Source organism: Hippichthys cyanospilos, chromosome 1 (assembly GCF_059441005.1).
Source record: "Hippichthys cyanospilos isolate Australia breed blue-spotted pipefish chromosome 1, RoL_Hcya_1.0, whole genome shotgun sequence".
Taxonomy (NCBI): domain Eukaryota; kingdom Metazoa; phylum Chordata; class Actinopteri; order Syngnathiformes; family Syngnathidae; genus Hippichthys; species Hippichthys cyanospilos.
In genome coordinates this window covers 13,570,122-13,587,174 of record NC_142369.1, presented here as the reverse complement: position 1 = coordinate 13,587,174, position 17,053 = coordinate 13,570,122, and the positions used below count along the sequence as shown (strand labels likewise).

At 41.7% G+C, this 17,053-nt stretch overlaps 2 protein-coding genes across 2 annotated transcripts; one reads left to right on the top strand and one right to left on the bottom strand.

Moving 5' to 3' along the window:
- Window positions 1-3,134: 3,134 nt before the first annotated feature.
- inpp5e (inositol polyphosphate-5-phosphatase E) lies at window positions 3,135-9,511 on the top strand. The gene is made up of 9 exons (XM_088429702.1): window positions 3,135-4,158; window positions 5,847-5,970; window positions 6,061-6,158; window positions 6,218-6,462; window positions 6,561-6,668; window positions 6,935-7,096; window positions 7,184-7,299; window positions 7,367-7,503; window positions 7,676-9,511. Exons 1-9 carry the CDS (start codon window positions 3,464-3,466, stop codon window positions 7,800-7,802), a joined length of 1,812 nt encoding a protein of 603 aa, XP_088285828.1. The 5' UTR covers window positions 3,135-3,463; the 3' UTR covers window positions 7,803-9,511.
- pmpca (peptidase, mitochondrial processing subunit alpha) lies at window positions 8,789-16,544 on the bottom strand. The gene is made up of 13 exons (XM_088429715.1): window positions 16,478-16,544; window positions 14,866-15,068; window positions 14,701-14,780; window positions 14,484-14,566; window positions 13,789-13,883; window positions 13,615-13,715; window positions 12,213-12,476; window positions 12,044-12,136; window positions 11,512-11,630; window positions 11,033-11,123; window positions 10,884-10,946; window positions 10,642-10,786; window positions 8,789-9,534 (listed from the first exon to the last, which is right to left on the bottom strand). Exons 1-13 carry the CDS (start codon window positions 16,522-16,524, stop codon window positions 9,365-9,367), a joined length of 1,554 nt encoding a protein of 517 aa, XP_088285841.1. The 5' UTR covers window positions 16,525-16,544; the 3' UTR covers window positions 8,789-9,364.
- Between the last annotated feature and the right edge of the window lie 509 nt (window positions 16,545-17,053).

The window sequence follows — 17,053 nt, the reverse complement described above, 5'->3', positions numbered from 1 at the left end:
TGTATGTTCATTGATCGTATGGTAAGGCATTTTGTGCTCTATTCACAGGCATGGTAGGCGCACACCTGTTACACACAGGATGTCCCTGAACGCCCCACAACAATACACATGACTGTCCTTTCAACAAAGCGCAGTTTTAAATATAGAGCATGTGATACCAGACCGGTCCCTCGACTAGTGAGTTGTAGACAACATGAAGCCACTTTTCACAGCCGATTTTCAGTCTTTATCACTTGAGAGCGGACCAGTAGACAAAAGGTGCACCATTCAACCACTGCCACCTTCTGGCAGTGGATGCAAAAGGATCCCTTAAAGTGGGGAGCTACACGATCAAACCAAGCCTGAAAGTCTTATTTCAACCCCCGGCTCTGATTTGAAAATCTACTTTGAAAAACAAACAACGTCTTGAAAGCCTCGTTTCATTTGAAACCCTAAAGTTGGTTGTCTTCCAACCCTAAATCTGCTTTAACCTCTCACCTTTGCTTGAAAACTTAACCCAGATTTAACTATCAAAGATGGTATCTCTGTATTAACGCCGAGATGGATGTTTCAAATGAGGGTTTAAAGACAAAGATAGGGGGCCCACATATGTACTTTTAGGGATTCAAACAAGGTAAGGTTTCAAAGTAGTACTTCAGACAGCATTAAGAGTTTCAAAACTAGGATAAAAATAAAAAAATTCAATCCAGCGTTCTGCTTTCAGTTTCAGATGAGAAACCGCATGCTTCTACATAGTTATGTATTACCTAATAATAACTACAGTGTCAACAATACACACAGTGTATGGCTGAGATGATCTCATAAACGTCGTCAACATTTTCAAGATACGTTACAAAGGACGCACGATCACTGTTGACACAGCTGCACTTTGGGCGTACACACACCATTTCAAGACGAGGCTCGCCGCTGGCTCCAAATATGCAAATGTTAACAGTGTGGAGAAAAATGTCAACAATTTTGATGGGGGATGAACCCACAAGGACATCAAATAATCATAAGAGGTCATTTGTTTCAGGTTTTATGATCAACAGTCTCCCATCAACCACATCCAGAATAAGTATGATAACACAGAACAAAAGGATTGTATTTCCAGGTGGGGTTAGGGTTTCTAAACAGTGTGAGGGTTAATTCCAAACCTGCAGATTGCAGTTAGGGTTTTTTTTTTTCTAAAAAAAGGGTTTGAAATTACGGCCTCAAACCGGAGTTAAAGTTTATACCAAAGCCGGAAATTTGGTCATTTGAATACCCAATCCTGTATTGAAGTCCAAACCCTGTCTTGAAAGCCTCCCTGGCTCTAAACTCGAATTCAAAACTGCTGGTAATCTTAAACTTCTTGTGTGAAACCTTAAGACAGACTTGAAACCCTGATTGAAAACCCTAATTCTGACCAAAAAACAACTTTGAAATCCTAACCTAGACAGGAACACTGACTCGGAAACCCTAAACTTATTTTGAAAGTCTTTAAAATCTCTACTCCTTTATCGAAACCCTAATTTGAAAGTCATCCCTTACTTGAAACCACAATTTGAATCCCTAACCCTAGTTTGAAAAACTAACCTCTATTTGAAACTCCATCTCTTGTTTCAAAGCCTAACACAGGCTTGAAACCCAAATTGGAAAGACTTAACTCAACCCTGTCGTGATTGCTTAATTTGAAACCCTAAACCTTATATGAAAACCAATTCCTTGTTTGGAACCCTAACCCAGAAAATCAAATGTATAACCCTAACCAAGGCAAGAAACAATAATTAAAAAAAAAAAGACCAGCACAATAGATTGTTGTGTGTTGTTGTGACTATATTGTGGCAAACTGTCCGATGGCTGTCTTTCTCTGTCCTCTTCTGACATAAAAAGACAGTTCCGAAAGTCTCTATTGAGGTTAGAAGTCCTGTAAAAGATTTCTTGAGTTCAACTTTTGCTATCCACTTTAATCCATGTGTCCAATGAGAGCCATCATCTTCACCCCCCCCACCCCCCCAAAAAAAAGTGTCTTTGTGTGCTTCCCTTTCATTAATTAAGCATATGTCTTCCATTAGAGATGGGGCAGGAGTGCACACAAAAGCACAATCTGCACCCAATCTGAAAGTGTAATGAGAGAGCCTGAAAAAAGCCGAAATGACAAAGACGAGTCAAGACAAAGGCGGAACAACGAGGCCTCCTGCTGAATGCAGATGATTGTGTAACGAGGGATTAAGTGCCGGATTAGGGGTCTTTATGAAGATGTTTCTGATCCTCATTAAGGACCCCGTCTCATATCGGGGCATCGATTTCCCCCCCCACCATCCACGTCCTCTGGAGGAGGAAAGATAAAATAAAAGGGAGGAAAAGGAGAAGAAAGATGTGTTTCTAACAATACGCTCCTCTGAGATGTCAGTCACGGTGTGGGAAGTAGAACATTACTTTTTGATATTAGTTTTTATAATTTCATACATTTATTGTAGTACCACATTGCAAATGGGAATCACAAGTGAGATAAGTAAGTACTTCACTAATTACATGACTGAACGCATGTTTCATTGGACAGAGACCTTGTATGTTATATTAAATACAGTGGATAGCTGTAGGATAATTTTAGTATTGCTTTTGTGAGTGCTGTGTAATTTCCTTAAAGTGACAAGTTGCAATGTTTAGGTCTTTTTTTAATCAGGATTATCTTCAAATTAAGGTGTCAAAGCAGGGTTACGGCTTTATTTTTTTGACAGAGTATGGGTTTCATTGTTGTTTTCTTCCGAGCCAAGGTCTTCTTTCTTTTTGGTCTTTCGAGTTAGGGTTTTCAAATCATCACTGCAAGCCAACCTTGAAGTTCCAATTCAGCGTTCTAAACCTAATTCACAGATTCAAGAAAGATCATGTTTGGTGCTTTTACTTAAGCTAGGGTTTTGAACGAGAATTGGTAATTCAAGTAAGCAGTGGAGTTACCTTTAGCTTACGTTTGTAACCAAAGGCTAGTCTTTGAAATGATCTTTTCTGGTTTATTAACATTTATTCCTACCAAGGAAAAGTATTGTAAACCAACTTCAATTGTTGGGGAGTTGCATGTACTTCTGTCGCCGACCACGTGGGGCGGTGCGGCGCTTCCCTGACCACGTTGCTCACTTCCTCTTGGCAACGAAGTAGTTGTTGTCAAACGTTGCTAAGGAAGTCGCCCGGCTACCTGTTGTTTGTTATCTACACGCTCCAGGGGGCGGCAAATCGATGGGAAACTGGGCTGTAAATATTCAATTATTGTATTTTAATGAGCGGTAACAGTCTGTGAAAATGTAATTGTTACACAAGAACGTTTATAGTGCGTTTAAACGGTAATTGCTGTTTGCGGGGACCTAGCTACCCTAGTAGCATTGCTGTCAAGACAAGTGGCATTTACTACAGATTTATCCCAATCTACGTATTTATATTTAGTAGTTTCCAGCGAGAGGATGAAAAAGGCTGACATTTTAAAAATCAGCTTGGAAGCGAGCCGAAGATGACGGAGAACGGCGGAGACGGCGCGAGGCCGGGCACCCGCAGCCCGGCGGCGGTCGTCGATGAAGATCGAGCCCCCAAGGCCTCCTCGCTGGTGGACCGCAAAATGTGCAAGGATTTTAACAACGCCCTCAAACTGCAGCAGGCTGCGCGCAACGCTGCCGGGGACAGCCCGTACCAGCCTCGTCCGCCCAGCAAATGGAAAAGCAAGAAGATGCCGGAGGAGAGCGTCCGAGCGCGGAGGCTGAGATCCAGCCAGGAGAGCCTGAGCGATCCGGTGGGATCGTCCACGGACTCCCTCAAGGAAGCGTGCTCCCAGACGAGCGAGGCCAGCGCGGCGCTGTTCCGAAAACGAGGCAGCAGCGTGTCGGAGTGCGAGCGCGGCCCGGCCGGCGAACCGCGGAGCGACTGTCCGGAGCTCCGGCTGCGGTCGTCCAGGGTGCGCCTGTCGCCGGTGCAGCCCGCCTCGGCCCCCCTGCCCGCCCTGCGGCACAACTTCGTGTCGGCCGCGCTGAGGTCCGCTAATAGGATTGACAAGGATTGCTCGGATTACGGCGCCAGGAGGAACGCCGAGAGGCTGCTGCTGCACAGGAACTTGAGCGAGGGCGACGCCGTTTCGGATAGCCTGTCCATCAACTCCATGAGGTCTACCAGCAGCGTGCTGAGCCCCATCAAGCCGCGGGAAGTCAGAAACAGGTACGGGGGATGCTTTGGGCCGGGGTTAGGCAACCCGGTTCCCAGAGAGCCGCGTGTCTCCGTCTCTTAGATGTCTCTCTCGTACAGCACACCTGATTTAAATGACCGGCTCATCTGCGAGCTAAGCAGAAGCCTGATTACGATATCCGATGCTGATCATTTGAATCAGGTGCGTTATCGATAGGAGACATCGAATACATGCAGGGTAGTGGCTCTCTAGGAAAGGAGTTGCCCACACCTTCAGGCCTACTTACGGTTGGTCGCGTTTGATTGCAAGCGACCATCATATGCTCTACTTTCAAGATCGATTGAAAATATATTGTGAAGAACGACCTTTCTGTCTGCCTTAAAGCTATACGAATTTAGCGATTTTCCACAGAAAAAAGGTTCATATTTGACTATTGGATTTGATAAGGTTATTATTTTCCATGTAATTTCTTACACTTTTTCCCACTCGCTGTCGACTGAAAATGACATCAAATGTTGTGTTCGGGTAATTTCAGTACTCACCTTCAGCTTGCTTATGTCATATGACATTTTTTTTTGAGAGCTGACCCCTGATCCCATGTGGTGTCCTTTTCAGTCAACAGCCAGTGGGAACATTAGTTTTTAAATATATTACTTGTAAATGGCAATTATTTAGACAAAATAACCTTTTACTGCTGAAACTGGCTAAACTAGTAAAATTTTCATTTTGGTATCAATGGCTGGTATCAACATCCTCCATGAGAACCTGATACATGATATAGGTACTCAACTTGCCCGAGTTTTTTTTTTTTGCCTATTGCAGATTCATGAAAATTTTAGAGCGATTTTGGGGGGTTCACAAAAAACAGCACCCCCGCCCACTTATTCTTTTCAATGAAGGTCAGTGAGATGGAGAAACTGTAGCCCCCCTCCATCATTTGGGGTAAACCCCCCCCTTCGCGCTTTATAATCGGGGGCCTAGAGATCGATTGAATCTGCAGGTTTAAAAAGTGAGCCAAAAGTAATCGGTCAAATGACCAATATGAGCCCATTATTTCACCTTTTTACCATTATGTACTCTTAACCATTTAGAGCAGTTGAATACAAGTTCCACTGGTGCTATTATTTACGACGGCTAAATACATAGCATTACTTTGTATCCTTAAATATATAATTATGTAATTCGTTGATATCATTCTGCAGATCAAAGCAAATATTAGGTGAACAACGCAATTAGGTTGACCCAAGAATTGACCTGAATGTCACTACTTTACAATCTTAAGACAGTTTTTTTTTAAAGGTCAAAATACATAGTGCAGCATAAATGTGTTAAATATGATACCCATTGAATTCTTAGGAAGGAGGAGAATTATTGTTGTGAAAACTTAAGCAATTGTGCCACGCAATGCATTGTGTGAACTGAAAAGGTACTTTTTTGGGGGGGACCCCTTCCATCCATGGGAAATAGGTACCAGGCCAGCCCATGAATAGTGAAAATCTGCATGCATTTGCCACATGTTGAAATGCATTTTTTTTTTTTTTTTTGGGAGTGGGGGGCTATTTTATTCATTATAATTCTCAAAACTAATCAGATGATTAATCGTCAATCCAAATTTTTTCCCGCCCAAAATCAATCTGAAAAGATCCGTATTGGTTGGGCCACATTACTTAACTGCATACAAGTATAAGCAAACCGTTAAAGTGAGTGTGTTGTCTTTCAGGAGTTTTTTAGAGGGCGGCGGGCTGGGCAGCGGCGCGCTGCTGGGAGTGGAGGAGCTTTTGCGCTATTTCCCTGACCGGAGGCTTGGAGTCTACGTGGTCACATGGAACATGCAGGGGGAGAAGGTACTAGTTTTGACCAAAATACACCGGCGTAAGCTTTACTGACCTTCAACGAGTGACTGCGTATGTGCGTGCGTTTGTTGTCCCCCCCAGGGCCTGCCTTCCAACTTGGACGACCTCCTCCTTCCGACCGACTCGGAATATGCGCAAGACTTTTACATTATCGGAGTGCAGGAAGGATGTCCTGACAGGTACTCGGCCAGCATCTCTTAAGTTGCTCGGTGTGTCATACCTGGACTTGCGTGTGTAGGCGGGAGTGGGAGACGCGCCTGCAGGAGTCGCTGGGTCCACACTACGTCATGCTGTATGCGGCGTCGCACGGCGTCCTGTACCTCAGCGCCTTCATCCGCAGGGACCTGATCTGGTTCTGCTCCGAGGTGGAACACGCCACCGTCACCACCAGGATCATCTCGCAGATCAAGACCAAGGGCGCCGTGGCAATGGCCTTCACCTTCTTTGGCACGTCTTTCCTCTTCATCACGTCACACTTCACTTGTAAGCCTTAAATGCAGACTTGGGAAGAAGTTATAAACGCGCAATAGAAAATAGCTCAATTATGCCAAAGCCTGGTTTGGTTTCCAAATGTCTTCCAGCCGGAGATGCCAAAGTGTACGAGAGGATTTTGGACTACAACAAAATCGTGGAGGCATTGGCGCTTCCTAAGGGAGTCCCGGACACTAACCCCTACCGATCCATGTCATGTAAGGAATGCGGACTGAAACTGGGGTTCCGTCGTTTGGGTGTCTGCAAAATTGCATTCAATTCATGTTGTGTCATCTAAGAAAAGGAAACATGAACAAAACATATGCTGTTATGTTTTGTAAAAAATTATATTCTTATTTATAGTCCGGTATAAGAAAAATGACAATGCTATCTGAAAACATTAACGCACAGGTATTCAAAGCATTGGTTTTTTTTTTTTTTTTTTAACATTTAAGTTGCGCGCTTCTGTTTGCGTATCACATAGCTGACGTCACCACGAGGTTCGACCAGGTCTTCTGGTTCGGTGACTTCAACTTCCGTCTGGGTCACGAGCGGGCCAGTGTGGAGACCATCATCAAGAGCACGTCCGGAGACGACATGGACGCTCTGATGGAACACGATCAGCTCTCCAAAGAGATGAAAGATGGTAGGTTTTCATAGATTTTCTGCTGGTGGCTAAATAGAAGATATGGGAAAGACCATTTTTGTTTTTTCATATTTGGTGTTTTTCCAGGATCTATCTTCAAAGGCTTCCAGGAAGCCAGCATCCACTTCTTGCCCACATACAAGTATGACATTGGCAGCGACGTGTACGACACCAGCACCAAACAGAGAACACCATCGTACACCGTAAGACGCACCACCGCCATCAAGCACCAAAAAAATAGCTAAAAAACGTGTTCGCGTGCTTCCCCAGGACAGGATCTTGTTTCGGACCAGGTACGCAGACGACATCCACGTGCTCAAATACTCCAGCTGCTCCAGCATCAAGACCTCGGACCACCGGCCCGTCATCGGCATCTACCACGTCAAACTGAAAGCGGGCCGAGACACGTGGGTATCATTTTAACACGTTCCGATTGGTGAAGTTGGGAGGTGAATAGAAAGTATATAAGTGGGTACTGTAGATATGCATGCAAATAGGTAGTCCCACAGTCATCTAGTCCTGTATAACGAAGTACTGTATTTCTCTGCGGTAACCGTAGTGCATGTATGTGTTGTCCAGCATTCCATTGGGAGCGGGCCAGTTTGACCGCAGCCTGTACCTGGAGGGCATCAAGAGGAGGATCAGCCGGGAACTCAAGATGAGGGAGGCCATGAAGAACCAAAGCAGTGTGTGCGCCATCTCGTGAAGTACACTTGAAACCACAGATGGTACCTCAGCGACACCTACTGGTCAGAGTGGGAAGCACTCGAGGGCGGGAACCTCGACATACCCATAATTCCGCATCAGTATTAATATAATGTCTTGGGGAATTTTTTTAGGAACGTTTTACTAAAGATGTGTTTTCTAGATGCCATTACAAATAATGGAGATTTTTTTTTTTACGTTCATTATGAGCAGCTGCTTCATTTTGTCTTCATTTTAGAGATTGTGTTTACGGTCAGATGCCTTAATGTCAGGGGTTCTCAAATTGTAGGTCTGTAAAAAAAACGATTAAAAAAATCGTTTTTAAAAAGTGCACACCTCAAAGTTTGAGCTTGAAAGCATAATTGCCTCAGACGGTTTTTAAAGCTTAATTAAGAATAATGCGCTTTAAGAATATTTTTAAACTGACATACTACTCAATTACGGTTTACAGTTTTTTTTACTGACAAAACAATAAAACTGCTTGTTGTATAAAAAAATAGTTGTTTCGAGGGGATTATCTGCATTTTCATCCATTTTATTCGGGATAGATTTGATAATTGCACAACGATTCCAACAAAATAAATCTTTCGAGGACCCCTTTAAACGAGATCATCACAAGGGGTTTATCCTCACAATAAATTCAGGCTAATCTTTCGTCTTGATAAAGAAATACATTCTTTAAAAAAGTTATTTCATCTTGTGAAACTGCTTTTACTATCTGAACAAAATAGGTCTTTGGTGTTGGGTGAGGTACAAGTTACTCTCTCAAAAAAAATGCATTCGTTATAACAGTTGAAATACATGTTATGGGGTCACCCCTGAACCCCCAAATTTTGAAAACCCCTGCCTTAATATTACTGTACTTGTATGACTGGTGTAACGTTTTCATTGTAGTGAAACCCCTGTCTTTTGTCATTTCCTTGAAAAAGTTTTTAAAAAAAAGTGCCTGTTTGAATCTTCTCAGGATCTCCTTTTCTACAGAAGCACTATCATAAACATTTGTTTTTTAATGTCTCATGCAGGAATTTTTTGCTTTTATTTAACAGTTGAAGTCCATCTTTCAGTCGGTGGCATCTTGGCCACAGTTGTCCATTATACAGCAAAACAAAGTGTTCTTTATCCATTCATTTGCCACATTATATTTCTCCATCATGCTCAGGATAAATTCACATTGCCTATGTTGATTGTGCGCAGTGCTGGGGGGGGGGGCTGCTGTGTCGCCGCAGTTAAGTCCCGTTTACATTTGAAAAATATTTGTATTCATTAAATACACTTTAAAAACAAACATTTCACAAGTAGCAATTCTGTTTCAATCTAATCCTTGCTTCAGTGCATCTGTACACCATGAGTTGGGGAGGAGAGAGGAGGGGCAGTGGAGTCTTTCACTTATTTGCACAAGTGAAGTTATGCATTTTGCATTCTTTGGCCAACCTCCACATGAAGCACAGAGAAAGAATAAATACTAGCTTGTATTACAGATCACTTACTCCAGGTATTATTCAACACCCTGAGTTCAGTGTGAGTGTCCGTTTCGTTTATTTACATTTTTTTTTTTTTTTTTTTTTACCGGAAGAGACGGTATGCGCGCGGCAGCCGTCCGTCTTTGCTGGACAAGGCGGCCTGGATGTGTTCATAGGACGGCAGCTCCGTCAGGTCGCCCAGCGCTGCCACGGCGGGCTTGCTGCGCAGCATCTTGGCCGTCACACGCTTAATGTCTTCTGCCTTTACCTCACCTGCAAGGCCGCAAAAATGGCAAAGCAATATTGAGGCAGCGCGTTTTTGTATTTTCAAAACAATTTTCTACATCTTTTCAAATAGTTTTGGACATTTGTGAATATTTTCTATGAACAATAATACCTACATAATAAAATATATCTAAAAAAATGGTCCTATTTGCATAAAAAAATGTCACCATTCTCTGGAAATTTGATGTTTTCAGAACTTTTCATGTTACAATGTTAATTTTCTAACCTTAACACCCCGGCAATGTGATGCATTTCTAAGAATTTCTTAGCTTATTCGGCATTACCGCACAAGTACCACCCGAGCAGATAAAAATGAATTGTGAAAGGCAAGATGATAACATGCCCTTTTACCACCTCCACATCACCCCCGTACCCTCCGCGCAGGAGTAAAAACATGGCCACGTGATCAGAGGAGACGTTCGCATTTTTCTTTTTTCGTTTTCAATCCGGAGGAGGGATTTTGCAGAGTTTCAATTATTAATTACAAAGTTTTATTGTAGAAAATGTGGCGGACAATCAACAAATGTAGTACATAATTCAGCCGCGGAACTGTCGTTACGAGTAGTGGGGAGCGATTTGATGGGTAGAACGGGTGTTAGCGTATGCGGTCTCTTGACACGTCTTTTGTTTTGGTGGCTGTCCAGTTTACTCTGATGTCAGTAAAATGCCCGTCTTTGACTCCTAGTCTCTATTCACTCCGCTGGGATAGGCTCCAGCGCCCATTACTCTCGCAAAGATAAGCTGTCGCGATGATGGATGGAAGGATGTTTTGCCGGTCAGCTTTCGAACGACATGAGAGGCACGGCTTCAGTTAAAAAGGCTTCCTGGTTTCAAATGGCAGTATCAAATAACCTCATATTTGCTGAGAAATTAAATTGCTAAAGTGGCAAATGTAATTTATATGCACATATTTAAACTGAAAACTTTAAACTATGACGTGAGCCCTTACAAAAAAAGTACATTAATAATACAACTTATTTTTTTTATATTTTGTAAGATTAGTGTAGAATGTTTTAACTTTCAGTATTTTCTTATTTTCTGTATGCATTGATTTACTTTTAACAACAAAAAACAATTTTGTTGTTCTCTACTCACTTATGAGGGCACAGAGCTCATGTGGCAGCTTCCTCTTGCCCGTGGAGAGCACCTGGCGGCCAACGTCCTCAAAGATCACAGGCCGGGCCTCCAGGTTCATCATTAGCATGGACTTGAGCTGCGTCTTGGCACGCTCCAACTCCATCTGGACTCCCCGGATCAAAAAATGATACAATGCAAATGAATGACTTCCAAAAAACAAACAAACAACCAATAATCATTAACTTAAAATGTGCTCTGACCTCTCCTGCCGTTCCTGCCATCTGAATGAACTCCCGCGTTATAATCTCCACCATTTCACGAACCTACGGACGCCAGTAGAAGTAGAAGTTATGAGGATCAACATAACATGCTTCGTATGAGACACAATGTTGGTGAAGTCAGTTGTGACCTGTCGGGGGTCAGCGCTGGCGTGGATGCACAACAAACCGCTGTCTTCGTAGCTGTGGTGGTACGACGTTGCATTGTACATCCAGTGATGCCTTCAGGAAACGCACAACAATCACAACCCCAAAGGCACACAAAATTAATAGCGACACCATTTTAAGATGGAGTATTCCCAAGCTCGGTCACCCTTCAACCATGCTGGCCGGACTATCACGATTAATAAACACCAAAAGCAAATTATTGAGCGTAACACAAACAAACAAAAATCCAACACAAACCAACGTGGAAACATGGACCAAACTACAGAAAAAGTCACAAACACAAAATAAACAAAACCCCTCACCAAACCCAACTAAACTGCACAGACACCGAAATAAAAATAAAAAAATAAAATATATGTTTTGATGGAACATATTTTCTTATCTATTGTGGAATGTTTTTATTTCTCCATACTTTGTCTACATGAATGAAAGTTTGTGGTACCTGTTGAGGACGTTGAGGTAGAGGCGTGTGAACATGCCTTTGCCAGGTCCGCCCGCTGAGAACGAGCCGCCGCCACCCATCATCATGTTGAGCACCGCCAGGGGGATGAAGTCATCCTCCTGGACAGAACAACATGCACAAATAATAAAAACGCTTTCAAAAAAACAAAACAACCACAAACAGGAAGTAAAAACAATGTTGCAAAAAAAGGGAGGCCTAAACTACAAAAATAATAACAATAAACCAAACAGCAAAAGCGACGATACATGACAACTTAAAATAATGACCAAAAACCCAACAAAATCAAAAACTACCAAAATAAAAGAACAAAAAAACTAGAGAAAATGAAAGTAAAAGAAAAAAAAATACAGATTGATCAAATGCGAAAAGCAAAAATAAATAAATGAAAAATAAAACCAAAAGAAACAAAAATACAACCAAAAAATTGAAATGAACCACAAAAAAGAGAAATCAACCAAATAAACAGATGCAAATGTTAAAAAAAAACTAAAAACAATAGAGATGGCAGCACCAGGAAGGAGCAGGTCTCCAGTCCGATCATGATATGCGTGAGTTCAGGTATGGGCGTGGGTCCAAGGCTCACGTCCGACATGTCCTTCTCCATCTGAAACATTCAAAAGTTTGTTACTCATCCTTTATTTCCCACGGGCATCCCCAAAAGCGCCGCAATCGCGAGTCACCTTGACGACGCCTCCCGTGTACTGCGCCACGGAGCGGTCGACGGGGGCCGGCGCGGCGTCGCCCCAGACGGGCTGGACGCCCAGGAGGTAGCGGCGGGCGTACGCCACCAGCCGTTCGTGCTCAACGCCCACGCCGGCCAGGACCATGCGCTCGGGCCGATAGTAGCCCGACAGGTAGCCGTGCAACACCGCCTTGTCGATCTTGTCCACGTTGTGCGGCGGGCAGAAGCGCGGCAGCCCCACCGTGTTGCCTCGATACGCCGCCTGCGACCACATGTGCGACCGCAGCGTTACATCACGTGAAACCTGAGGCCATTGAGCACTGACAGCATTCACAAAAAAGTTGGTCGAACAGTGACTTTATGTCATTTCTTACAGTGCGATAGCTTTCTGAATTTGGTGTTAAAAGCAGGAATACAGTGCTCAGCATGAATGAGAACATCTCAACAAGTTTGTAAGGGCACCTTTTAGCTTACTTTCAACATTTTCTATGGAACAACAAAACACACCCACAATGGTTAACTCTTGAATCGAACAACATTTCATTTGTACACGCAAAAATGTAGTTTAGTTCATACAAAATACTAGATGTGGTAGTTTTTGTTGTGGGATGCATTACTTAATTTGATTAAAATGAGGATTTGGTAATCTGTACATTCTATTCTCAAACTTACTTTCATGTTAAACACATATAAAAAATGTTAGGAATGTTGGAAATTGCTCCTGTGGTCACACAGATATTGAGAAATACTGTAATAAATTTTCAAAGAGGGTGTGTGCATAAGATGAGCACTGTAATTTAAGTCAAGACAGAAAGAAGTAAGAAAAAAAACAACCATACAAAAACGGGGAAAAAAATTATATATATATATATATATATATATATATATATATATATATATATATATATATATATGTACATACAATAAATAAGCAAAACAAACCTAAAATGAAACTAAGCACATATAAAACAAAAACAACAAAAATCACAAATTCAAAAGGACAGAAAAAACAACACACTCCAAGACGTCACAACACAAAATGGCAAACAGACAAAAACCAGTCACTCGCAAAAACCTTTATGCAATATTATGTATTCCTTGTGGTAGAAAGGGTGGCCAAGTACAGTCCTTGAAAGCCACAATCCAACCTGTTTTGGATGTTTCCCTTCAACCAAGAAAAAATATTCAAGTGATTAGCTCACCAGCATGCTTTGCAGAATCCTCATGACGGCACATCATTTGAATCAAATACGTCAGTTGAAGAGAAAGCTCAAAAACATGCTGGATTGTGGCTCTCGAGCACCGGACTTGGCCACGCCCGTATCCGAGAAGGAGCCGCACGCATTACGTTGGACTTTTAACAAGATTTCAACAAGACTCCGCATGAGAGGCAGACTCACGGCGTGAATCATCTCAGTGAGTAAGGGCTCCGGGTCCGGCCGCATGTTCAAGTCCTCCAGCTCGAAGCGAATGGCCATCCTGGTCATCTCCATCTCCTCGTCTGGACGCAAACGAGACGCGGTCAGAAACGGCGCCTTTCGCTTGGCTGAGCTCTTACGTGGCGGCGGACTCACCTAGCAGGCGAGGTTGCAGGACAGCGTCGGCCAGGAGGCTCACCACCGTGTCCAGACCTTTCACCTCGGCGGACACTGCGTACATCGTCGTGTCCCTGACCGCAAATGCCAACGTTGACATTAATACGTGTCGGCAAACCGTCAATTTAATAAGCTTAGACACCACACCGCAACACAATAACCCTCCATATAGAAAACACCAAACCCCCAAAAACACTCAAGCACAAAAAAACTCACAAATTCATAAAAACAAACAAAAATGTATACATCTACAAATCAGGATGAAAACACACCACTAGAAATAACAAAATGCAATTATACAGAGAAACACAAACAGACCCACAAAACAACATATTGCTTGAAAATAAAATGTTTGCGAAAAATCCAAGCAACAAGAATTACAGAATACACAATATGACAAAAACTGCTCCAAAAAACAAAACATAAAAACCACAAACGCACAACACAATCAAAAAAGAAACTCATGAAATGCACACATACAAAAACAAGATGACACACAAAAAACATTAAAACAAATAAACACAAAAATAAAACATTTCAAAACGCACCAAAAACATAAAAACGTGCACGCTTATACACACTTTTCACAAGTGTATTTTTTGTATAGGAAAGAATGAAGTGACTCTTTTTTTCCTCAATGAAATAACGAGTCGTCATAATATTTGTGATGTTACCTGGAGGTTTGGCAGTCACAAATCCCTCCGTGTTTCTCCAGCGTGAGCAGAATCTCATCTTTACTCCCATACTGAGCTGTGGACTACAAAAATGGCCGCAGTTAAAATACAATGATGATGAGGATAGTCAAAAGTAAACATGAGATACGTCGCAACTGTGTCTTTTTATGCACAACATCATCAGTATACTGCACTGAAAATTAAGACAAGGACTTACGGAAAAAGCCAGTTTTTCCAAGAAGTGTGCTATTCCACTGGGGTACTTTGCTTCATGTCTGGATCCGGAGTTGACTAATACTTAAAAAAAAAAAAAAAAAAAAATTGCTTTGTTAAAACGAGCCACTGGAAACCCGTAACTGACATTTGAAAGTGGGCAACTTACTTCCAACGGTGCAGAATTGGCCAAACTTGTTTTGCGAGGCAACCTTGAGGCCATTTTCTAACGTGGTGATCTTGGTCTCGTACTTTTCCTGGCCATCCACCGACGCGAATACGGGCTTGGGGATGCCGGGCAATGGCGAACACAATGAGATGTTTGGGTAGCCTCCGCCGCTGCTGTACTTCCTGTACGCCGCTATGCCAAACCTGTTGGGAAATAGCGCACAGTTATAAATATATATAAATACAGGAATTTGTTACTAGCCTGTAAAACTTGATTCATTACCGTATTTCTCAGAATACAAGTCGCCCGCCCCCTTTACACTTCAATTTGACTACATTTTACAAAAACGCAATTACAAGTCTACCCCTGACTTTACGGGTTAAACAGATCAGGGTTGTGTTATTAAAATGCTGAAATTGGCGCCCTTTTAGAGGCATTTCCATGTCGTGTATCGAATAACACACTGTTGTGGTTATGGTTATTCCCCTCAATAATTCATAATATACATCAATAATTTTGTTTTGTTAAATGATTTAATTCAAACCATAATACACACACTTTTACTTTTCCATATTTACTTTTACTGAACTATTTTCTACTTGCAATTCAAGGGATTTGGACTGTTTTTAGAAGCATGAAATTTTGAAGGATTACTTTTTTTTTAACTTAACTATGTTTTATCTTTCCTGTCTACTTCGGCACATTTATGTAGGTATAACAACAGAATCTTCCTTTCAAATAACTAAAAAGAAATGGAAAAAATATGAAATTACTAATGGATTTTCAAAACCTTTGTTGCACTTTTTTCTTTTTTAGCGATTCTGACACAAGTCTCATGCTATTAAAACTTCCCCCCAAAAGCATCTTTCACAAAAATGCTGAATACAGTATTTCTCGATACATCGCATTTTTAAATTACACATCTTTGAGGTAAAATTAAGACTTTCTTCATGTGCTGGATTAACATATTTGTGTAAAATTAATTTAATTCTAGACTTTGACTAGTTTTAATGACCAATTTCTGCTACTTCTAAAAAAAGTAATTTGCAAAGGGTTCACAATACATTAATTCTACAGATTAATTTTTATGACCTTCCACTTTCATTTAGCTTGTTTTCTAGAAAGGTTTCGCCATTAGGATAATAGTACAAACTATTACCCTAAAAAATAATATCATTCAACATTTCATGGTTATTAATATCCACTACTTTTATAATTTCATTTTCGACTATGTTGGTTGTTTAGTTTCGTTTTGAGTAGCGCATAGAACTTATCACACGACGCGTGTTGAAGGATTAGAACATATTCATCATTTATATGCAACAAACTTCGGTTGACACTCTGCTGCGACAACTGAGTATTGTTTTCATCTCTAAACTTTAAAAAGCAAAGTAAGGCGGTCGGTGAAATCACAGCACAGATACACTGACAGCTGCAAGTTAGCATCATGCTAACTCTCGAAGCTCACGCTGCGCGATCGTAAAAGTTCCACAGCGCGCAAGTCAGACGACGACAACACAACTGCTACCCAAATTGTATCGCTGCACGTTTCTATTTGTAATAAGGGCACTTTTGGTTCATTTGAGGGGTTTTCAACAACGTATTTAGTTACCTTTGAACACGACTCCAGGTTCGACACCGGGAGATGTGTGCCGCCATCTTGACTTCCTAGGAACAGAACTCTGACCCGGAAGAGGTTGTGTGAATCACTTTCAGTGTGATGCCAAAGAAACAAAGTTTTTTTTTCATTTCGAATAATAAATCGAATGCAGTACAGTATATATTCGTTGTCAGTTAATATATTACATAGATTATTTAATTGTTTACTCAAAAATACAATAGAAAAAACACGCCACTTTCTGAATGAATAAAATAATTAAAAAATATAAAAACAATAAAATAAAAAAGTAATTATTAATTTAAAAAGTAATTAACCCGACAGTTCCAAATTGCTTTTTGGGAGGCATTTTGTGCGTTTCAAAGTCTATAATTTTGCAAAGTTAGGCAACCAATCCGAGTAGTGGCCATAAAGTGGTCGTGCGTGTCGTGGTGGTAATCCCTGAACCCACTGGTGGACACAAGCAGTTAGGGATGCTTTCAAGGTGAAGAAGGGGTCCTATCAGGCCTTTTTGGTCTGTGGGACTCCAGAGACAGGTATCAACTGACCAAGCGGCCGAGGCAAGAACTC